This window comes from Triturus cristatus, chromosome 5_2 (assembly GCF_964204655.1).
Source record: "Triturus cristatus chromosome 5_2, aTriCri1.1, whole genome shotgun sequence".
Lineage (NCBI taxonomy): Eukaryota > Metazoa > Chordata > Amphibia > Caudata > Salamandridae > Triturus > Triturus cristatus.
Genome location: NC_140588.1, coordinates 1,125,759,044 through 1,125,784,032, shown reverse-complemented (window position 1 = coordinate 1,125,784,032; position 24,989 = coordinate 1,125,759,044). Strand labels below are relative to the sequence as shown.

General features: G+C 43.2%; 1 protein-coding gene across 1 annotated transcript in view; it reads left to right on the top strand.

The window, feature by feature from the left end:
* Nucleotides 1–24,989, top strand: part of LOC146829879 (vomeronasal type-2 receptor 26-like) — a 135,529-nt gene that overhangs the window by 21,691 nt on the left and 88,849 nt on the right. Inside the window, exon 2 of the mRNA XM_085606555.1 lies at nt 12,404–12,531. Coding sequence (XP_085462681.1) covers nt 12,404–12,531 — 128 coding nt within the window. The remainder of the gene's footprint in view (nt 1–12,403; nt 12,532–24,989) is intronic.

Sequence of the window (24,989 nt, the reverse complement as noted above, 5' to 3'; positions counted from 1 at the left end):
AACCATATACCAATAAAGTGATATAAGAACCACAACAGAAGTAGACACAAGGCCTAGAGCCTGTAAAATTGCTTGGACCACAAGGAACCACCCATGGTAGTGACACAGGGGACCCATGGGGGACGCGTGCAGTGTGAGAACACAGCCGTGAATCGCCGTTAACTTCTATGTGGAAAGTTGCGATTGGAAATTAAGAGTTTAAGGACACTTAGAGGATGACTACAAGCAAACCCTTTTGGACTTAGAGGTGTCTAGGGCCAACACCCACGGGAGCACTGGAGTACTCAAGTTACCTCACCCAGGGAAGCCGGGTGCATAGGTGTCCAATGGTGTCGGGTCCCGGCGTCGTTTTCAATGGAAGCTGGCAAAGAAGTGCTGCTGCCGTGAAGAGGAGAAGTGTCCGGAGCGATCCAAGCCTGGAATGAGGATGGAAGGAACCTGAAAGCAGAGGGGACAGAGTCTGGGTCACTTCCCAGTGACCAAGGGCAGGATAGTCCAATGCCCACAGATGTTGGGTGGTTCAGGTGAGTTGACAGGTGTCTTGACTCTTCAGCCATGAGGTCCAGGAGGTGTCGATGACCACCAGGAGCTGGATTCAAGCTGTCCCATGAAGTCTGCGAGTGCTGCAGTGTCGGCGAACAGGATGGACACAACAAGCCTTGGCAATGGCAAGTCAAGGGGAAACAGAAGAAAGACGTCGGTGCAGAACAGCAAGGTCTGGGGGACTCACCCAGCAAAGGTAAGTTGGGGCATGTCTGGAGCAACCAGGAAAGCCCAATCAGAAGAGAAGTTGCCTTTGTGGAGACCCACTAGCCAATGGGCTAACGATCGCGAAGGTGCCTAAAGCAGTCGCACTGGAAACTGGTCCACGGGTCACTCGTGGAGTGGAGGCCAGAGATCTTTGGTGCTGCAGATGCCCAAGGCTGGGGCTACTCGGAGCCCAAAGCACAACTTCAAGGAAGACCAGGAAGAGGATGGACCGGCAAAAGATCAGGGTATCCAGGGGTCACAGTTCCACGTCACCCACGATAGCCACGGGCCTCAGCTTTGCTGTGGACTCAGGGTAGGCTTGGAGAAGTCTGGAAATCCACCTCTGGTGATGCAAAGACTTCAGCGTCTGGCGGGAGCTTCAGAGTTGTAGACCAGACAGTTGCTTCTTTGGTGCCTGCCAAGCAGGGGAGTCACTCCTTGTCCCCAAGGGAGATTTCTTCAGTCTTCTAGTGAAAAATAATAGAAAGTCGAAGGTCCAGGATATATGTTGCGGGTTTTGTCCAGGGTAATCTAAAGCCTCAAGGACTGGGTTCCCATACTTATACTAAGTTTGGGGGTTGGACATACTCTAGGGACCCACCTATGGGAGGGTTTGGAAAGACGGGTGGTTACACCCATTTCCTTTGTCCAGTTTCTTGCCAGAGCAGGGGCAGGTACCCCCTGCAACTGGTTTGAACTGGACTATGCACAGGGACACCAAGCGTGCCCCCAGTGCAGGACTTCAAAGCACCAGAGAGTGCTCCCTCCCAGCCCCAATACACATCTGCCTGCTGGGGAGTTTCGGTCAGCAGCAGGAGGCCAGACCAGTGTCTGTGGCAGTGGCATCCATTTTGTGATGCCAGAGCTGTAGAAAGTCTTTACCGGGTAGACCAGTGTGAACATGTCTCACCCTCTAGAAGGGTGGAATGCTACCCCCACCGCCTGAACTGGCGGGGGGCAGTATTCCAAAGTGTTTGACACCAAACACAACATGTTTCTGTGCAGCCGGTCCAAAGTTAGCATTTACCGCGAGGTTATAATGCACTTAAGAGTATATGGTCTGGCTGCACCACAAACAGCATCAGAGGAGGTACTCCGAATGATGCAGAGGGGCTCTGCTCATGCAGGGGCACCCTCTCACATAAAAACCAAGCACTCTGCCTTCAGGATTGTTAAGGCCTGCCATAGGAGTGAATTATAGGTTTTATATGTGTGTGCAATGGTAGTGATATAGGTAGCCTATACCACAGTAAGGGGTGCAGGCACCACCTTACCCAGGCTGCAGTAGCAGACCTGTGGTGTCATTTTGGAGTGCTTCCCAGGGTTGGCAAAATACATGCTTCAGCCCCTGGTAGGCCTCTCATCTATGCCCTAGGTACATAGTATACCATATACTAGGGGCTTATAAGGCACTTCAGAATCCAATTAGAGATGTACCTAATGTACTTGGAAACCATTTTAGTGAGGAAGCAGATAGGTTGTGGTCCTGATTAACAGGGCCACAGCCAGACTAAGATCGAAAAACAGTGAAACACCAGCAAAAAGTGGGGGTACCCATGTGAAGCAGATCCTACTCTCCTTTAGTTACGGGTTGTGATGGCTGCTCTATTGGCTTCCTTGATGCACAGGTTGTAGTTGCCGTCAGCTGCTTTGTGAGCAGCTCTGTCAGATGGGCCATTAGTGATGCACCTTCGCTTTTCGAGTCAGCAGCAGTTGCTCTTGGTGGTTCAGGGGTGTACCAGCTGGCTTGCTTTGAGGTTCTGTTGGCTTTTTCTGGTGTCAGTGGGGCAACTCTGTTGGCACATTTGGTGATCCAGGTGGAGAAGTTGTGGAATTCCTTCTTAAGGTCTGCTGAAGTTTCAGTTTGTGCGATGCTGTGGGCCTGTGGCCATTCAGTCTCAGTTTATATGCCTCAGCTCTGGTGGGTTTTGCTGTGGTGCTTGGAGATGGTATGTTGGGTGTGGGTGAGGCTGAAATTAACAATGGTGTGGTCAGTCCAGTTCAGTTCTGTGATGTTGGTGAATTTGATTGTGGAGCTTGAGGTAAAAATGGCATTGAGTTTTTGTCTGATTTTGTGCCTGGTTCAGTGACCAGTTGGGTGAGATGAATGCTGTTCAGTTTCTGCAAGAGGGTGATGGAGTTTGCATTAGTGGGGTCACTGAAGTGGAAATTGAGATTGCTAAATAGGGCATAGTGGTGTGAGTTGATGGCTAGGGGTGATGATGTCGGAGATGGCGTTGAAGAATGCTGTTAGGGATCCTGGCAGTCTGTAGGCGATGGTGCCTCTTATCATGGTCTTAGTGTTGGTCTGTAGTCGGAGGTTGAGATGTTCCATGAGAGACATTGGGTCATCATTGTCGATGGTGCATTGGATTGTTTCCTTGAAGATGATTTCGGTACCCCACCATGTCATTTGGTGCCATCACGAGTAGCATGGTGATGTCTAGGTCCAAGAGAGGGTTGTGCCACATTTCAGTGAAAAATGCCACATTAGGGGAGAGTGTGGTGATGGTGTCCCATATTTCTGTGGCACATTTGCAGGAGGAGTAGGAATTGAACAGGATGCACTTGAGTTGGTGCAGGTTGTTTATGGTCTTCTGAGCAGAAACAGCACAGGGTTCAGTGCGGAGAGGTAGTCCTGTGTAGCATGAGAAGCAGCAGTGGTGGCAGGTGTAGGGTCGTTTGGTCGATTGTGGAGCGCATGTGAAGCAGCTGTTGTTAAGGTGTCTGGGGTCGAGGGCCAAGAGCTCCTTGGTGGTGTAGCAGTGGGAGGGCCAGAGGTCCTAATGCTGGATGCCGTCCAGGTGGGGACAGGCAAAGACAGGCTTGCTTTTGGTGCTACTTCAGCTTGCCCACTGTGCATGGCCACGCAATGGCCTCCACAAGTAGTCTTTGGAGGTTGGAGGGGCTGTCGGGGAGGTAGTAGAGCAGGGAGCGAAAGCAGCATTGGAGCAGGAAAAAATAATGGGAACAGGTAGGGCAACATCAGCACAGGGTATGGAACAAAACAAAAATACAAATGAGCCAACTAATGAGTTTCTGAATTAAGTACAACCAAAGTGAGGACAATCAATTAAAATGAAAGCCAATACATTGAAACTAAACTCTGTTAACCAGGCCAATACATTACTCCTACACTTGACCAGGCAGACCTCAGTTAACCCCTTCGCTGCTAGGCCTTTCCCCCCCCCCCCCCCCCCCCGTGCTAAGCCTTTTTTTTGGCTATTTGGGGTAGTGCGCGCTTAGGCCCCTGTATCCTTTTGACGACATAAAGTATCCATGCCAAATTTGCGTCCTTTTCTTCCAACATCATGGGGATTGTATAGGTACTCAGGGTTTGTGGATTACCCTGGAGGGGTCCCAGAAATTGGCCAAAATACAGCTAAATGTTGTTTTTGGGGGAAAAATGGGAAAAAAGGGCTACAAATGAAAGCGTCTGGGTTTTTCCCTGCAAATGGTATCAAAAAAGGACTTGTGGGGCTTAAATCACCACTTTCCCAGCTTTTAGGGAATTACAGACTTTTGTCAGAAAACCAACATTTTGTACACAGTTTGGGCATTTTTCTGGGAAATAGCCTATTTTTGCTATTTTTTGTGCTTTCAACCTCTTTCCAGTTAATGGGAGAAATGGGTATGAAAGCAATAATGGATCCTGGAAAGCTATACATTTTAGGAATGCAGACAAATGTCTGAATTCAGCAAGGGCTCATTTGTGTAGATCCATCAAGGTTTATTTATAGAAACTAACAGTTAAATATAGGAAAAATCGAAAATTAGTTGAAAAAACCAGCCTTTTGTGTCAACGTTTTCACTTGTAACTTCTTCAAATTATGACAACTCTTTGAAAGCAATATACCATTACATCCGCTGGACCTTTCTGGTTGTGGGGATATATAGGACTTGTAGGTTCACCAAGAACCCGACGAACCCAGAGTCAAAAACTGAGCAGCAATTTACAAAGGCTTTTTATTATGTACCGGGTATATATCAATTATTGTGGGAAAATGTATACATGGAAAAATCGGTATGAAAGACACCTATGTATTTCTGAAATGGGAACAAATAATAGAGTTTAGAAACAGTAGATATTTGCCAATTTTCGAAATTGGGAATACTCATACTAGCATGAGAATTATCGGTCATTTTTCAAAATGACTTCTTTTTTACGCAATGTCTTTCATTTGGAAGGCAGAAATGCATCGAAAGCCAATAGGTAATAACAGTTGCTTTACAAATCTGAATTACCCTACGTCTCCCGATAAAAATGGTACCTCACATGTGTGAGTCAATCTAGTGCCCGCCACAGGAAACGGCACAAAACGCAACGTGGTCACACCTGAATTTCGCAGTGAAAAATTACCCTTTTTTGGCAAAGTGCCTAGCTGTAGTTTTTGAACCATAGCTCTGCCGGCACCTAGGGAAACCTAGCAAACCTATACATTTTTGAAAACTAGACACCCAGGATAATACAGGATGGGGTGACTTGACTGCCTCCCACCAGGTTCTGTTACCCAGAATCCATTGCAAACCTAAAAAATTGGCAAAAAAAACAAATTTTCCCACATTTCTGTTTTGGAAAGTTCTGGAATCTGCGTGGATCCACAAATTTCCACCCACCCCGCGTCCCCCAAAGTCTTCCGAGAAAAATGGTACCTCACTTGTGTGGGTCGGCCTAGTGCCCGCGACAGGAAACGGCGCAAAACGCAACATGGTCACACCTCAATTTTACAGTGAAAAATGACCCTTATTTGGCAAAGTGTCTAGCTGTAGTTTTTTAACCCTAGCTCCGCTGACACCTAAGGAAACCTAGCAAACCTATACATTTTTGAAAACTAGACACCAAGGGAAATCCAGGATGGGGTGACTTGACTGCCTCCCAATAGGTTCTGTTACTCAGAATCCCTTGCAAACCTAAAAAATGTGCAAAAAAACACATTTTCCCCACATTTCTGTGGTGGAAAGTTCTGGAATCTGCGTGGATCCACAAATTTCCACACACCCCGCGTCCCCCAAAGTCTTCCGAGAAAAATGGTACCTCACTTGTGTGGGTCGGCCTAGTGCCCGCGACAGGAAACGGTGCAAAACGCAACATGGACACACCTCAATTTCGCAGTGAAAAATGACCCTTTTTTGGCAAAGTATCTAGCTGTAGTTTTTGAAACATAGCTCTGCCGGCACCTAAGGAAACCTAGCAAACCTATACATTTTTGAAAACTAGATACCCAGTATAATCCAGGATGGGGTGACTTGACTGCCTCCCACCAGGTTCTGTTACCCAGAATCCCTTGCAAACCTAAAAAATTGGCAAAAAAATCTCATTTTCCCCACATTTCTGTGGTGGAAAGTTCTGGAATCTGCGTGGATCCACAAATTTCCACCCACCCCGCATCCCCCAAAGTCTCCCGAGAAAAATGGTACCTCACTTGTGAGGGAACGGCGCAAAACGCAACGTCGTCATGATGCAGCGTGGAATACAAAATCCCTCCCTCCGTCACAGACCAAAGGTTTCACTGACACATTCAATCAATACATTCACTGGTGGGGCCCATAACACCAACATTCACTCATCATCAGTCTGTACTCCTTGGGAGATGATTGTTCCAAACGCTGACATGAGAAGAAATACCTTTCTATCCCAATGAGCAATAAATCTACATAAACTTCTACAACTCATTAAGATCTAAATTCCATCTTTGGTATTCCTCTCATAGATTGGCGATCAATCTGCTAGTTGCGGGTTTAGGGTGAGTTTCTAATTCTCTATTTACTTTGAATTAATACATTCTCTTATGAATAACAACCCAACTCATTTGGCAATTAATCAAATCAATCTTTATCTAATTAATGCAAGTTAGATCATTTGTTATTCAGACCGCCAATCATCATATTTACCTATTCTGGCTAATTGTCGTCCTCTAAGTCAAATCCAGTCGTCCTGTCAGTCTATGCCCATTTAATTGATTCAGTTCATCAGGAAATTGGGCAGCAATTCAGTTCGTCAAAGATTTAGGAAACAGCCGTCCTGCAGTGTCACCGTCCTCTCCGTCAGCATAACGTCAGGAAATCAAAAGCTCGACTCTACCCTCACTATTCGATCGATTTTTATAGGAAAATCAACATAAGATTGTAACAAATATCAATTTTAGACGGTCCTCATTGGTGAAACTGTGGTCAGACAGTGAAGTTCTCACATTCTTTCTTAGGTTAGATCATTCCAATTGCTAGTTCCGGTTAAAGACAGTTCATTGTTCATCTCAGCCTGGCACCCCTCCCAGTGCGGCCTTGGTGGGTACACTCTGCCTGAGGTCAGGACGAGGCCAATGCTGTTCTTTCTTGCGCAGGCGCACTTCGCCCAAGCCCTCGTGGAGCGTCGTCAGTCACGTTAAGTACAGGAGGCAACCATTTTGTGGCAGGCCCAAATGGTCAACTTAAGCAAAAGAAACACAAAACGTAATTAATACATAGAAATGGCTAATAATATGTTATTCCCTCGCTAATACCCATATGTGTATGTATTTATCTAGCAAAAGCAACACTCAAAGCGGTTTATAATCACTTAATATAGCACAAATCACAAATACATCACAAAAGCAACATATATCATGCAATATTCTAATTGTCTATTAGTATGCATACATAATTTAGTTTACATATTAATAAGGCCATGTAAATGCAAATCCCACGTGTAATTCATTTATTAGTAAGGTTGATAAGTATTCACTGCAAACCAATTAGTAAAATCACTATTAGTTAATTATTCAAGTTAATGTAAACATGCAGAATGGGGAGGGTATACAACATTTTTGTATTACCCGCTCCAGCAGTCACACCTCAATTTTGCAGGGAAAAATGACCCTTTTTTGGCAAAGTGCCTAGCTGTAGTTTTTGAACCCTAGCTCTGCCGGCACATAGGGAAACCTACTAAACCCACACATTTCTAAAAACCAGACACCCAGGGGATTCTAGGGAGTTATGGCTTGCGTGGATCCCCCAACATTTCCTTATGGGGTGACTTGACTGCCTACCACCAGGTTCTGTTACCCAGAATCCCTTGCAAACCGAATACATTGTCAAAAAAACCATAGCTCTGCCGGTTGCTAGGGAAGCCTAGCAAACCTATACATTTTTTAAAACTAGACACCCAGGGGAATCCAGGATGGGGTGACTTGACTGCCTCCCACCAGGTTCTGTTACCCAGAATCCCTTGCAAACCTAAACAATTGGCAAAAAAACAACATTTTCCCCACATTTCTGTGGTGAAAAGTTCTGGAATCTGCGTGGATCCAAAAATTTCCACTCACCCCGCGTTCCCCAAAGTCCTCCAAGAAAAATGGTACCTCACTTGTGTGGGTCGACCTAGTGCCCGCGACAGTAAACGTTGCAAAACGCAACGTGGACACACCTCGATTTCGCAGTGAAAAATGACCCTTTTTTGGTAAAGTGCCTAGCTGTAGTTTTTGAACCCTAGCTCTGCCGGCACATAGGGAAACCTACTAAACCCACACATTTCTAAAAACTAGACACCCAGGGGATTCTAGGGAGTTATGGCTTGCGTGGATCCCCCAACATTTCCTTACCCAGAATCCCCTGCAAACCTTAATTTTAGCTGAAAAATGCACTTTTTGCACACATTTTTGTGTAGAAAAGTGGTGGCATCACCTGGCTCACACAAATTTCCCACCACCCAGCATTCCCCCAGGTCTCCCGATAGAAATGGTGCCTCACTTATGTGGGAGGCCCAAGTACCCGCGACCCAAAACGTAGTGAGGCGACATCAAAATTGCCTATCTCAAAACCACCTGGTTTTGCAAGGGGGGTGACCTGGGTTTCTGGCCCCGTGCTCGGTGGCTATCTAGGGAACCCTACCAAACCCACACATTTCTGAAAACTAGACACCCAGGGGCTTCCAGGGAGGTATGGCTTGCGTGGATCCCCCAACATTTCCTTACCCAGAATCCCCTGCAAACCTCAATTTTAGCTGAAAAAATCACTTTTTTCACACGTTTTTGTGTGGGAAAGTTGTGGCATTACCGGGCTGACACAAATTTCCTAGCACCCAGCAGTCCCTCGTGTCTCCCAATAAAAATGGTGCCTCACTCTTGTGGGAGGCTCAAGTACACGCGACAGGCAAGGGCACAAAATGTAGTGAGGCGACATCAAAATGATGTCACCTCAATACGTTTTGGGCCTTTGCTTGTCACGGGTACTTGGGCCCCACCCTTAAAAAAAAAAATCCCTGGTGTCTATTGGGCTCTTTGACCCCCAGGGGAGCAGATTGGAGGCTACTGCCCCCATATGTCCCCCAGGGGGCAAAAAGACTAAATGTTGCCAAATTAAATTGGGGGGGAGCAAAGGCCCTTGCCAAAGGGGCCGCTCTCCCCTTCCTGGTGTCTAGTGGGTGGATCCCTGCTTGGGGATCGCCCTCCTGTGGCGATCCCCAAGCAAGGATCCACTGGGGAGGTGTATCACTGGAAAGGGAGGAGATTCTCCCCTTTCTAGCGATACCTCTCCCGTCTTTCTACGTGCTCAGAGGGCTGAGATAGTCCCCTGAGCATGTAGAAAGGGAAACTGAAATGAGCCTCTTGGCTCATTTCAGTTTCGGTTTCACTGAAATTATGTCAGCGCGACGTGCGCGCCGATCTTCATTTCAGGGAAACCAGGCGGGGCCTCGGGAGCTGGGGAAGCATAAAGGGAATCCCTCTGCTGCCTGCACCAGAGGAATTTCCCAGGCGATGTTTCATGACGAGCTGGATCTTCATGAACATACGACCACTGTGTGCCATGACGAGTCTAGCTCGTCATGAGCATGGAAGGGGTTAAACAGGATCAAACTAGAGACTGTGTTGACTGGGAGTGCAGTCGCAGACTTGAGGACCTGTCAGCTGCAATGGGAGAGCGTTGCAATAACCAGGGGTCAAGGACTACTTACTGGAGCCGTGCAGCAGCCTCCATGAGTAGGCCCGGGACATAGGAGGAGCTATCAGGGAGGCAGAAGGGTAGGGAGCGGGAGCAGCGTAGAAGCAGGAAAAAAGATAGGGAACAGGCAGTGCTACACCAGTGGAGGGAACAAAATATAACAAAAATGTAACAAAACCCCAAATGAGCCAATGCAATTTCAAAATGAAATACATCAAAAGTAGGCCAATTAATTAAAATAAATCCAATAAATTAAAAAAAACTCACATAAATAAGCCAATAAATGACTCCTAAACTCGACCAGGTGAACATGAGAGAAGCGGGATCGAACTGGAGGCAGCGGTGGCGGCTGGGAACGTGGCCACAAACGTAGGAGCTGTCAGCAGCGCCATGAGAGCAGCTCAATGACCAGGGGTGAAGGGCAAGATATAACGTAGACAAACAGAAAGTCTTGTATAGACTTGTATTTCACTTAGACTGGTGATTAGTTTAAATGAGAACAAAGGTTTTTGTAGATTTTGACTTTTACAACTGAGAATGCACCAATGTTTTTTTATGATCTTTGTTATTTCATTAGATTTTTTATTGTAGGTGCTGACACAGATCAACTGTTTTGTCTCTTCTGTTTGTCAGTTGTACAGTATTGTATCTCTACGATGTTTTTTTGCTCATCTGTTTGATTGTTTTACCAACTATTTGGGAAAATGTCTTTCAGTGAGTATTTGGTAAGTGCCCATCCTCACTTATTGTATTCATGTAGGTTTGACCAATCAGTTCTTATCCTAAGGACTTTTACTGCTAGGAGATTCTGTCCTAAGGGTGAAGGGTGTGCACTTTCAAAATGTAATAAACTATTCTTATTTGCCTTTTTTTTTTTAAGCTTTTGTTTTTAAACCACGTTTTCTGTTCAAATTGTGACGTCTAGAAAGGAAATGTCAGTATTGTTCATAGTGAGGGCAAACTTCATGTACGGATTACATGTGTTTAGACGTTCATGGACCCCTGTGCTGGTTCTGCAGTTCCATGCCATAAATAGGTACTGAGGGTCACGCGGTACCCTTGAGGACATGAGTAGAGATGACAGAAATGACAACTAGGAGGAGTTATGGCTTTATTAAAACACAAACAATGGGACTAGTAATAACATTATTGGTAATTCATGTCTCCTATTTTGCTTACCCTCCTCACCACCGGCCCAGTTTATTTAAATATAAGCTGACAATAGGTTGAGATGATAGATGTAATCTTAATTACCACTAACAAATGTTTATTATTTGGTGACATAGCCCAGTGCAGCAAGTGACAGCGCTGCGTTGCGTGACAGGGAAAGGGCAGGAATGCGCTGTATTAGACATACTATGGTACATTTCTGCCTTTTCCCAGCTGGCAAACAATGTGCCGCCTAGAGCCAATGCAGGCAATCTTGCACCATGGTGCAAGGGTGCCTGCGTTGTAAGCAGGGCTGTTTTTCTGCATGAAGGCACACTTTCCTGCACAAAAGCAATCCCACTCATGCATGTGTTACAGGGATTCTGCTTATACACAGAACTATGCGTAGGAAACCAGGACCTCAGTGAATTGTGGTGTACCAGAAACTCATCTCAGAACCTAGAACCCCGTATCCGGCTAGCATAAGTGTCCCATTCGTTATCCGAGGTTTAGCTCGGCGGTCCGAATGAAAAGACAACCCAGAACAAGCGACTCAGAGTACTCTCAGGAATGGTGGGAATCGGAAATACCTGTTCGTAATTATCCTCATATCAGTCCACAACAAAAGTAATAGGAAACACGGTAACGTTTAAAGAGTTTATTTTATAAACCTCGCGTCCTAAGATGCAGTACTGTGGCTAATACAAGCAGACAAATGATTAATATCAAAACCATCAGCATTGTTACAATACCATAGAATATAAAGGGAGAAATCATATTATAAATGACAGTGGGTACAACCACCTTCCCTTCACTAGTACGCTAATGTTATTAGGCTATTAAAAGGTCTCTAGGCTTGAATGGGGAACCCCATACCTCAAGGATCAGCCTAGTGAGATCACATCACAGGATCAGCTGAAGTCTTCTCGCAGGAAGGCTCGTCTTCAGAATGTGTGTTAAACATTCTGTCTGCAATATTAAAAGCACCCGACTTTCAGGTATTTGCAGCTGCATGTGTGTTATGGCTAAAAAGTGAGTCGATCAACCTGAAGTGGAAAACATGCATTGTCTAGCGACCCAGACTGTTTCTTGTACACTGTGTACAGACCAAGGTCGCTGCTCTCAGCCAGGGATGGGAACAACAGACAGTTCTCATGTGAAGAAAAAGGCGAGCAAGCAATTTCTCAAACAATAACATGCAACTGCAGTGTCGTGTCCAAAGGCAGCAAGATGGCTTTCTAACATCTAACGCGGTTATGCTAACTTAGCAATGTATGTATATATGTATGAAGGCAGCCATCACTACACATGTTCCTCTTCCTATGTGTGTTGCGGAAAGCAGCAAACATAAAAAGAGGAAAAACTGAGGAGGAATAAAGATATTTTTTTTCTCATTTTGCCTCCTTTGAGACGGCATAGCATTTTGGCGCATTCCCAGGTCTACCAGTAATGGTAACTCTGGGAATGCATCAACACCCATACACCAACCATGAAACACCTCCCTGGGGCAGGGTAACACAACACAGCAATTTGTCATAACATGAGTTATGGTTTTAGCTCCTCATTCTGTACTCGTTCTTTTCCACAGGCTCCCAGTTCCTTCTGCAGTGAGAGCTGCCTCCCTGGGTTCAGGCAGTCTGTGAGGAAAGGCTGGCCTGTCTGCTGCTTTGCATGTGTTCCCTGCTCTGTTGGTGAGATTTCTAATGAGACAGGTGAGTATTCTTTGCGTCTGATGAACATTTGCCACTGAAGCTCCTTTGAGTGGGCCTTGGTTCTGCACAAGACCATGGACTGCATATCGATTGCTGTCAAGACTTAAGCAGGCCCCTGGAGGTAGCATTAATATTGGTCAGGCTGTCATATCTTTGACATAACTTGCCATAATCCTTGAAAAGCATTTTTATAAATGTACTCTTATCGGATCTATTATCCTTTGCCCCAAGGGACTCAATCACCATTTTAGCCTTGTCGGAGTCAGTGGACTAAATTGAGTAAATAAACTACTAAAGATCTGATAAGAAACTTAGCTTGGCACCTGGGATAGATGATTCATGCTATTGATGTTAAAGGATCATGTTAAAGGCTTGCAGTACATGGGGAAACCTCAGAGCTTTGCCACATATTAAAAGATCATCTGTATTTATTGATTTATTTACTGATTTATTTATTGCACTTTTTTATGGTGTGTATCAGACCCAAAGGAGGGAGGTGCCAGCCTGCTGCCACAATCTAAACCTACCTTATGGCGACCACCTTTCCAGAATAGGGGGCACACCGTTCCTCTTATTAGGGTTATTATCCTGAAGAGATGCCGGTTGCGTCTCTATATTGGATCTCCTTCTTCCTGTCCCAAGGCATTCTGGGATTTTCTAAGTTATGTTATGTTATGCTGATTTGTATAGCACACTAACCACCCGGGAAGGTGCTTGGCAAGGTGTATAGGTTTGTAGTCCAAAGTGACTTATACGAAGAGCTAGGTCTTCAGTTTCTTGCGGAGCTCAAGGAGTGAAGAGAAGGCTATGATGTGGTGAGGAAGATCATTCCATGTCTTGGGTGTGATGTAAGCAATTGAGAGACCCCCAGATTTTCTTTTACAGATGGGGAATGTGTGTGAGTGAGAGTGAGGCACAGAGTAGGTGTCTGTTGGGTTGGTAAAAGTGTATGTGACTGTTCAGGTATTCTGGTCCTGTGTTGTGTAGGACTTTACAAGTGTGCATGAGAAGTGTGAATTTGCAGTACTTGTGAATGGGGAGCCAGTGAAGCTTCCGGAGGTGTGGTGTGATGACGGTGCAGCATGGGAGGTAGAGTATGCGTCTTGCAGCTGTGTTCTGTATGGTCTGGAGTATGTAGGAGTTGTTTGCAGATTCTGGATTAGAGAGTGTTGCCGTAGTACAACCTGGGATGAGTACTTGTGTGACAGTCAGTCTGGTGTTCTGAGGCAACCATTTGAAAATATTTCTCAGCATGCGTAGGATGTGGAAGCAGGAGATGCACAATGCGTTGACTTGGGCCTTCATATTGAGATTGTCATCTAGGATGATCCCTAGATGTCTTAAGTGCTCTATGAGGATATGTGGTGTTCCTAGCTCCCAAGGCCACCAGTTGGAATCCCACGGGGATGTCTTGTTGCTGAAAACCAGTACTTAAGAGGTACTTGTTCCAAGATGGATGCTATGCAATTCTTCCCTATGGCCTTTTCTCAATCTCAGATGGTGGCATGGATGCATGGTATAACTTCCTGTTCTTCACCTACAAAAATAGAGGAAATCCGTCTGCTCCTTGATTGGCAATGTTTGACTCCAGAATTTTGTTATGTTTTTTGCTCCTGGATGTTTGTCTTTGTGACTCTTATCCTGAATTCTCGTCTTCCCTTGTTTCTCCAGCACAATCTCTGCAAATCCGGCCTCCTTCTTATCTTCTGTTCTTTATCAGCAGCACTCCTAGTCTTCGAAGAAGCTATTGGTTTCTTTGTCGCTACATTTTCAAACATCCAGAAGCATGCCTCTGTGAAATATAGGCAGTTAGTTTGGCTCCATGTCTTTTTTTCTTCTTTGAGCTCCTTCCTGATGTCACTATCGCTGAACGTATACATGTTGTTGGCATTGTGGCCACTGAATGGGTCACCTTTATCTCAAGCAGACCAAGTATATGAAGATCAGACTGTTCAGAGCTTAAGATATATTTAAAAGTTCATCCAGATTTTGGTGGAGTGACAGGGTAGCCCAAAAGGTACTGTGCCTGATAATTAAATGTGAAAGATATAGAAAGTAATATTGGCATGTCCCTACATTGACAAGTCTCAAAAAGCAATTTATCCTGTGGAAGGCTCTGCCTGTTCTATGTGGAGGAGCGCAGATTAACATTAACAAGCCAGAGAAATAGTTTAACCATTGTTTTTAATATTTATTAAAAATCCAATTTTATTATTGAGTTAGATTGTTGATAAATATTTAGGAGAAGTAACTTTTAAAAAGTTGCCTTTTCCCTGCCTGGAGCACAAAGAAGTCTAATTTATTTTGTCTGCCAAACGCTGCTCCTGCCAGTGCTTGACCTTCATGAAATGTAAAAACTGCTCCCAGAGCAGAGCAGAGGCCCTGCCTTACCTCTGGTGATAGGATGGGTTGTGATGAGGTGTGGGTAGGAAACAGCGATTAAAATGTGATCTAAACCATGGATGCCATTACAATGAAAAAGTTACAACACATGCATCTTCACTACACAAGCCTTTATCAATAACATTTTTCCACAACCTGCCTTCACAACACATGTCATTACCATGAAAAGTAAGTATAAAGGAAAGCGTATTTTATATGTAAGTTTAAAGGTAAGAGTATTATATATGGATGCATCAGTATATATATCTATCTATACAAATCTCTATATGTACATCTAGCTATATATATCTATATATTCACTGAAAAAACAAAGGTTGCAGGGATGTTATATTTAGGCTGACATTTAACTTGTACAAAGCCAGAGAAATTCAGCCATTAGTTAGCTGAGCCAACTATAACTCACGCACCAGCAATGCACGGCTTATGACCTCCCATATTACATCATTCTTGACATGGTCAGTGACATCACTGATTACATCACTGATGACATCAAAAATGACATCACTGATGACATCATCCAGGGACTGTGAGTGTTTTTAAAATGTTTATGAGAGTTATATGTACACCGAGGTGTATTGATGAATCAGTGAGTGTAGGAATGTTTGTATCAATGCTTTAGTAGGTGTGTTACTGACTGTATAAGTGAGTGATTAGGTGTCTCAGTGAATGTATGGGTCACTGACTAGTTTGGCTGAATGCCTGTATCAGTCTGTCAGTTGGTGTTGAAGTGGCTGTATGGGTTGATGAGTGAGTACATCTGTGGGTGTATGTGTGATTCATTGGTTTTCTGAGTACTTGTATGGGTGTATGAGTATCTGTGGGTGGGTAAGAGGGTGTGTGACTGCCTGCATGGATGAGTGAGTACATGAGTCAGTTGGTGTATTAGTTAGTGAATTTAAGAGGAGGGTTGTGTCGGTAAGTGAATGTTTGTGTCAGTGGTATATGGGTGAGTAAGTGGATATGTGAAAGGCAGTGTTAGGTAAGTGTTAGAGTATAATTGTGACTGTATGTGTGAGTGATGGAGTGGAATACTGGCTGTGTGAGTTAATGAGTGCATGTGTGGTCTGTATGGGTCAGTGATTATATGTTAGCCTCTGTATGATAACGTGAGTGGGTGTGTGTATAACTTTATAGGTGAGCAAATGGCTGTCTGATTGTCTATATAGGTGAATGAATAGGTGTGTGAGTAGTTCTATGAGTGATTGACAGTATGTGAGTGACTGTATTAGTGAGTGAGTTGGTGTATGAGTGGCAGTATGAATGAGTGAGTGGATGTGTGTGTAGAACTATTAATCAGTAAGTGGGTTTGTATGTACTGGTATGGGTGTGTCAATGGTTTTGAGAATGGTACTATAGAAGTTTCAGTGGGTGTATGAAAGGTTATAGGGGGTGTGACTGGGTGCATCAGAGATTCAGTGGATGATATCATCAGTTGTGTCATCAGTGATGTCATTTGGCATGCCATTAGTGATGTCATCAGTGATATCACTGACCATGCCATGAGTGATGTAATATGTGAGGTCATAAGCAGTGCGTTGCTGGGGGGTGAGTTATAGTTAGCTGAGCTTACTATAACTGCTGAATTTCTCTGGTTTTGTACGGATGAAATGTCAGCCTAACTATAACGTCCATGTAACCTTTGTTTTTTTCAGTGAATTTCTAAGGTTTTTTTTAAGCCTATCTCCTAACTATAATGTCTCTGTAACCTTTGTTTTTTCAGTGAATTTCTATTTTTTATTTATATTCTAATTCCTAACTATAACTTCCCTGTAACCTTTGTTTTTTTCAATGAATTTCAAAAGTTTTTATAAATGTTATTTTTTAATTATAACATTCCTGAATACTTTGTTTGTTTCAATTTCTAAGGTTTAAAAAAAATTCTATTTCTTAATTGTGTATTACTTCTTTTTAATTCATATACAGGCAGACAACATGTTCTCATCTTTAAAGTGTGACTACACTACTCCGGTGACATATCTTTTCATATCACTGTGATACTCTCATATACATTTTCATTTCTAATGTAACTTTTATAAAGAATAAAAAAAGTTAAATACATACCAGTGAATTCATTTTCTAGACTAAATAATTTTTTAACTCATTGTGAATAGTTTTGACCCTGTTAGGTTTTGTTAAAACTACGCACAAGAGCAACTATAAAATGGCAACCTCTTCAATGTTGCACTCTGTGATCATGAGAAAGTCAGCAAATGAAATCATGTCTTTCATTTTAGATTACGCTATCTCCTCTTGTGAATGATTACTATCTGTTAACCCGTTTCCCTCTCTTTCACAAAGAGATTCCTATCTATATGTGTTTGCAATGTTTTCAAAGAGTTTAAACCTATGTCTAGCTTAATAAAAAAAACTAATAAAACTACACAACAGTTTATTACATAGTCCCTGAGTTGGAAATCAAATCTTGCCATTATTTAAATTGTGACACCACTCTGCAACTTTAAAAAAAAATGTTTCTGTCTCTTTAACACCCTTCCCCAATAGACTCTTACCTCAGTGTACCTAGCAACCCAGTGCAACCAGTAGGTCAGAAGTTAATTACACATTCTATAAGGAACATGATGCTTCCAAACTTTATTTGAAAAACTACCCTTATCAGCTCCAGTCTTCTCCTGACTGCTATTGCTCCTTCACTTCAAAATGCTTAGAGTATGGGTTGTTGGTCACAGCTATATCTATTGGGCTGAAGATGTTGTAAAAAAGAGAAGTATTAACAAAGACTTGGGTTTGCCAAATGTGCAAGTTATTTGGCTTGGCCAGAGAGGGTTAAAGTTTCATCAGTTACTGCCTTTGGTTAAATCCATTCTGGATTCTCAAATTTCTCACATCATGATTGTTCACTGTGTGCAATGACCTAGGCACATAGACTGGGGTACTATAATGAAATAAACCTTTGTACAGCTGATACAGCTCACTATTTAATGAACCGGGAGCGGACGTATACAGCGGGTGTGCTGAAGGTGTGCCAAAGGCAAGCCCGTCTGTGCCCGTCCATGCCCGACCGGGACCAGGAGCCACAACCCCTGGTCCAGCAAATAATATAAGACACACCTATATGGCTAAGCACCTACACAAGCTTCACCTGCACCCGCCCTCTAATTGTGAAATATTCAAATTAGATGAAGCCCTCTCTGACTGCAGGTTTTCTTGCACTTGCCCTAGGATAAGTAAATAATATAAGTAATATGGTGGAAAGGTTCAACTTAAATGGAGTACAACTGTGAATTGTAGCTTGGTCGGGTCTCCAGTGAAGACTACACTTAAAAGCACAGTCTCAGCTAATCAAGATTTTACTTTCTACAATATTAATTGTTGATCACTCCCTAAACATAAAGTTAATATTTTTTATCTTTTGACTAATAACAAGCCGTATGTTGTCTTCCTAACAGAGACTTGGCTTCAAGACCGCTCAGGTCCTGACATGGAAGCAGCACTTTCTCCCAACTATTCCATTATCAGAAAGAATAGGAAGTTAAAGTTGGGGGGCAAATTCATGATTATCTATAAAATCACTCTTGATTGCAAAACTGAAGCCTTTCTTGCCACTGATTGAGAAGCTTTACTGTTTAAAATCATGCTAACTCTGAAGTTAACTTTTTCTGGCATATTGCTCTATCGCCCTCCGGACACAGCTGGGCCATGGGTACTGTCTTTCTCCGACTTAGTAATTCCTTATATTTTAAAAGCTGCTAAATTTACCATTCTAGGCGATCTGAATCTTCATTTAGAAGACCCCAAATGCACCCAAAGTATTTCACTCATTTCTGATTTAGATTTAGAAGCATTAAACATCCAACTTTCTATTTCAGGTCCGACTCAATTTTTCGGCCCTTAGTTGCACTCCTGCCCTTGCTATATGCTGGTCCGATCATTTTGTTGTTACTTTCTTGTTGAAAGTGTTGCCTTGTCCCCCGATTATCTCTACGGGGCCTAAACAGAAAGTTAGAAACTGGGTAAAACTTGATGTCTTGGACTTGAATAAACTTTTAACTGACAGTAGGCCAGAGGTCGAAAAGTTTTCCACAACTGATTTTGGCTCTATCTATAACTGGATTCTACAAGCAGTTGACATCTGCCTCCCTCTGCTAATAAACGTCCTAATGATCATCGACCTCCAGCCCCTTGGTTTACTGAGAGAGGTAAGACTGAAAAGTCCAGATGTCAAACCCTTGAAAGAGTGAATATCACATTCTCTGTAGAGCTGCTCGAGCTGATTTCTTTTCTGACAAATTTTCCCAAGCACAGAACTGCTCCAAAACTCTTTTCAAGGTGGTTAAAGAATTATCCGGCTCAATAATTCAGACAACTCCACTTGTTCTCACTGGCTCGCAATGTGAGGAACTTGCTCAATATTTTGTGGATAAAGTAACAAAAATACACTCTTTATTGTCTAGCACTAACTTACGCAATATTCTATATGATACAGAGCCCTTCTCCAATTCTACCACTGATGGTGGGGCTGAGATGTCAATAACTTTAAGCCTTGGAAGCTTGGTCTCTCCTAGAATTCAGCTCATTTAATCGCCTTTTGAACAATATTAAATCAGGCTTGCCCCTTGACATACTTATGATTTCTGTGATGAAACAACTTGATTCTAGGACTCTTTCCATAATCATGAACCTCCTTAATGCTTTCCTGTAGAAGGGCCTAGTTCCTCTGGAATGGAAACATGCTATGGTGCTCTCCCTGTTAAAGAAAGCCAACACAGACACGTCTAAGCAATTTATCTTTCACCCCATTTTGTTGCTCCCGGCCTTCTCGAACATTCTTGAAAAGCATGTCAAAACCCAGCTGACTTCCTTTGTTGAATCACAGAAATGTCTTCATACCTCTCAATCTGGCTTTAGAGCTGGTTTCTGTACAGAATCAACTCTACTTGGTGTAACTGAAATGCTGAGACACTGGCTGCATGAGGGAGATACGGCAGCTCTGGTCCTGCTTGACCTCAGCGCTGCATTTGATACGGTGTCCCATGCTGTTTTATTAAAAGCCTTGAAGTCTCTGGTCCTTGGGGGCTCTGCCTTGCAATGGCTCAGCTCATCTCTAACTGGCTGTACCTTTCAGGTATTTTCTACAGCGGCCATTTCCAATTCGTTTGTGGTACCCTATGGTGTGCGTCAGGGCTCGGTGCTGAGCCCTTTGCTGTTTAATGTTTATGTTCGTCCGCTGGCAGATGTTGCCGAGGAGTCTGGGTTGTCCCTTTTCTCCTACGCCGATGAAACCCAGAATATTTTTTCCCTTTCCTCTTCTAAGGGTTCTGAACCCTCGGCCCTTCAGCCAGGTCTGAGTAAAATTGCATCTTGGATGTGAAATACTTTACTCAAACTTAATGGAGACAAGATCCTGGGAAAAAATCACGACCTCTGGGGACCCCATCATTGGCCCTCTGAAATGTGTATTTTACCCCTGCCATTACATCAAGTTTGTAATCTTGGCTTCATTATTGATGACCATCTCTCAATGAAACAGAAAACCAACAAGGTGGCCTCCAAATGTTTTTATGTTCTGAAGTGGTTGAGAAACATCTTATGTATGATTCCACTCTTTGCATAGAAAATGGTGGTTCATGCCCTGGTCACGTCTAGACTGGACTACGGTAACGTCCTCTACCTGGGATTCAACAAAACCGTGATCCAAAGACTTCAAGTGATGCAAAATTTGGCAGCTAGACTGCTGTGTAACATACCTAAGACTGCCTCAGTCACAGGCTACCTTTGCAATCTGGATTGGCTAAAGATTGAGAACAAAATCAAGTTCAAAGCCTTATGTTATATGTTTAAAATCAAATTGGAAGTGGCCCCGAAATATTTGCAATCTCTGGTACAACTCTACTTCCCCTCACGACCTTTGCACTCTGCCCACCAAAACAGGTTCACTATTGCTCAGCAAAGCAGGTTCACTATTCCTAAAATCAAACTCTCCCGTATGCGTGGCCGGTCCTTTTCTTATCTTGCCCCCACTCTATGGAATTCTCTGCCTCTTTCTCTTTGTGAGGAAACCATGTATGTTAGATTCCGTAGAAATCTGAAGACTTGGTTTTTTAACCTCTGATTCCTTTTTTGGCTCTCTCTTCCTACCGGTTGGCGCCGGGAAACCTCTTGGTGTAGCTGTGCGCCGCCTTATAAATTTAGTTTGAAAGAAATGTCACTTGTCCCTCACACTGTCTTGGTGTACTCTAATATATGCCAAAGACAGAAATGGAAAAGGTCACATCAATTCTGTCCACAGATTGACAAAGCCAGGAAACATGTTAATAAAATTATTCCTGCATTCCACACGGACCATTGCATGGGCTGTATCTATAACAAGGATCTGCGTTTTGACATGCATGGCATTTATAGAAATGATGGAGTGCACTTTACAGATGAAGGCAACCGGGTGTTTCTAAGTAACCTGAAACTCTGCATCCGGTCTTATGTAGTTGCCATATACAAGCAACCAACACAACGGATCTTGTCAGAGCCACCCTAGTACCCTAATTATTGTTAATTTTCTTTAAAAATATCAATTTTCCTTTTTCTGGAGATCTTTGCAATAACATTGCGATACCGTGGATACGTTGAAAACGGAAAACAAAAGTAGGCATTCAATGGCCACCTACACATCTAAAAATAATATGTAAAAAAATCCATTCTAAACATTGTGCTACACACATTAATATATACATTCTTCTTCCAAAGCATGTTTAAACTCATATTTTTGTATTAAGTGTCTTTAAATACTATCTTTCATACCTATTTTCTGCTTTTGCATTTATTCTGGACATCGAAACAATGTCGTTAACTGTGGCAATTGCACCATTCCCATAATGTTCCAGCTAGAGTTTTATTACTGTATTCTTCAAATTCATGTTTTTCTAGTGTATTTATAGTAGGCCTGGGTGGTGAACTTCGCTCTGTTCGTGGAGTTTGCAGAGCTATCTGCACTCCTCACTCCACGGAGCTCGCAGAGTGTAGAAAACTCTTCTTCGCGATGTGTAGCGGAGTTTTTTTCCTGCTCGCGATCGCGAATAGTAAGTTTGTGATTGCTAACAATAAGTTTGTGAGTGCGAGCTGTCGCTCTGGTAGAATTTCTACCCGAGCGGCAGGAATACCAGCACAAACTACAGTTCGCACTGCACTCTGCCACTCACGTAACTTTGCAGAGTTTTTTGTAACTTCGCGGAGCTACGCATAGCAAAACTTCACCTAGGCCTGATTTCTACAACAAAAATCTCGAAATCCTATTTTCCGTTTTTGCAGTGACTCTGGATATCTCGTTGACGTCAGTCATTAAGATCCTCGCACACACATAACGGTGACGTTGTTAACAGCGACAATGATGCCTTTCCCATATAGTGAAAACACATACATAATACAGACATTACAGTATTCTACACACTAGAGATTTTCTCATACGTGTCCATAGGTATGGTGACATGCAGTCCACACACCTTAGCGCGTGTGTAGGTACTAATTTTACTGTTTTCACTTTTCACGTGGCACCACATCTTTTGCCACTCACTTATTTTCATGGTCCTGAAGAAAGCTCCTCCTACATACCCCTGTGGGCTGAAACATATAGACCCATCACATAGCCAACTACAAGATAATTAATTTCTGTTTAGTTGCATCACACTTACTTTTTAACCATATCCTGAGCTGCCAATAATAAATACGAAGAGGCAAGGATTTTCAGCGATATTTTTAATTCACACCACATCACATTTCTGTACCACACCAGCTCTGCTGTAATAAGGCGTCGTAGCTCAACCGGGGGTATTTCGGCCACCCGTTTGGGACCCCAATAATGAAGCATGACACCAACCAGGTTGGTGTGTGAGGGGTCTTTTAACAAACCCAGTGGGTCCCAAACACTGCCTACCAGTGATAGTACCACACATAGATTGGGTTTGTCCATCATTGTTTAATACACTAAAATGATACTCACCTGTGAACAAGGCTATGTAAAGAGCTGAAATGCGTTAGGTTTGGAAGCAAGCTGCTACGAAGCATAGGAAAGTGCTGAAGTGTCTTGTCAATCCAGCGCCCGGAGCCCTTCTTTCCAGTGGAGTTGAAGGTATTGTTTGGATATATATATATATATATATATATATATATATTCACTGAAAAATCCATTGGTTTCAGGGCTGTTAAAGTTAGCTGGACATTTCACTCGTACAAAACCATTAAAATTCTTCCGTTATAGTTGGTTCTGCTAACTATAACTCGCGCGCCCGCAATAAACTGCTGATGATGTCACATATTACATCATTCATGACATGGTCAGTGACATCACTGATGACATCTCAAATGACATCACTGATGACATCACTGATGACATCATCCAGTGAATGTGGTTTGGTTTGTTATTTAAATATGTATTATATATATAGCAATCTGCATTGAAGAATGAGTGGATATATAAATATAAATATTTGGATGGAGGATTTAGTAGCAGTGTGACTGTTTACCTGACTATTTTATAGTGTCTCACTAAATATATTGGATAGTGACTAAACTGTGTGAATATCTGTATCACTTTGTCAGTTGTTGTGTAAACGGCTGTACCAGTTGGTTACTAGCTACGTGTAAGTCTACATTAGCTATTGATTAGTTAACTGAGTATTTGTACGGGAGAGTGAATGTGTGTGTGGTTTGGTGGGGGGTGTGTGACTGCCCAAAGATGTGTGAATAGTTGATTCAGTAGGTATATGAGGTTAAGACTACATGTTATAACAGTTGTTTGGGTGAGTGAATATCTTTATGGGTGTGGTGATGAGCAAATATATCTCTCAATGGTACATGTCCAACAAACTAGAAAAATAAAAGGCAGTGTATGTGACAGTTGTTGAATATAAATAAGTATACATAAGACTCAGTGATTTTATGATTGACTGTATGGATAACTGTATACTTGTAATAGTGATTTTATAACACACTAAGTATGAGTTACTATCTATATGAATAAATGAAGTCGTGTAGTGTATAAGTGTGTAGCTGACTAAATGTAAGTATGATCCATTGTTTCCATAAGTGAATAGGATGACTGCATAAGTGAATAGGAAGTGTGCCGGTGTGAAATGTCGATATAGGTGTACAAGTATATTTGATAGGGTTCTATTGATCATTGACAGCATGTATGAGTGAGTCTATAGGTAAGTGATTAGATGTGTGTGTAGATCTAGGAATCACTGAGTGGGTTTTTAGAAACTTGTATTGGTGTGTCAATGGATTCAAATATGGTACTCTGTATTTTACAGTGAGTGATGAAAGGTTATACTAGTGTATGATGAGGTGTATCTGATTGTCATGTGGAAGATGTCATCAGTGATGTCATTAGTGATGTCATTTGAGATGTCATCAGTGATGTCACTGACCATGTCATGAATGATGTAATATGTGACATCATCAGCAGTGGATTGCGGGCGCGCGAGTTGCGTTGCGGAGAGGTGTGCAGAGGCCATGCCCCTTTTTACAATACTCTGCAACGCAGCTCCATGGCGCTTACTGAAGGTACCTGGTGGGCTATATGCCCACCAGGGACCCTCAGGATTGAAGAGGTATTAATTTCTCAACTTAAAACACGCCACAGGGCATGTTTGCACACAAATCACCTCAGGCCCCACCCCCTACCTTCACCACTGTGCAAACGCGCCCTGTGGCGCGTTTTAAGTTGGGGGATTAAGTCTTCGTGAATTCTTAGGGTCCCTGTGGTCCAACTAGCCCACCAGGTACCTCTAGTAAGCGCCACAAGGCTGTGTTGCAGAGAGGTGTAAAAAGGGCCAGGCCTGGACCACCTCTCTGCAATGCAGCCCTGTGGTGCTTACTGGAGGTACCTGGTGGGCTAGTTGGGCCCCAGTAACTCCCAGTATTAAAGGGGAATTAATTCCCCAATTTAAAAAGCGCCACAGGGAGCGTTTTTGTGAGGGGGCGGGGCGGGGCCTAGGGACAATCGCATGTTGTTTTTAAAAAAAACATTTTTTGAAAGGGGGGCTGTGTGGCCCCCCTTCCTTTTACTTTTTTGGGGCCCTGGGGACCCCATCCCCCATGGCCTGACCC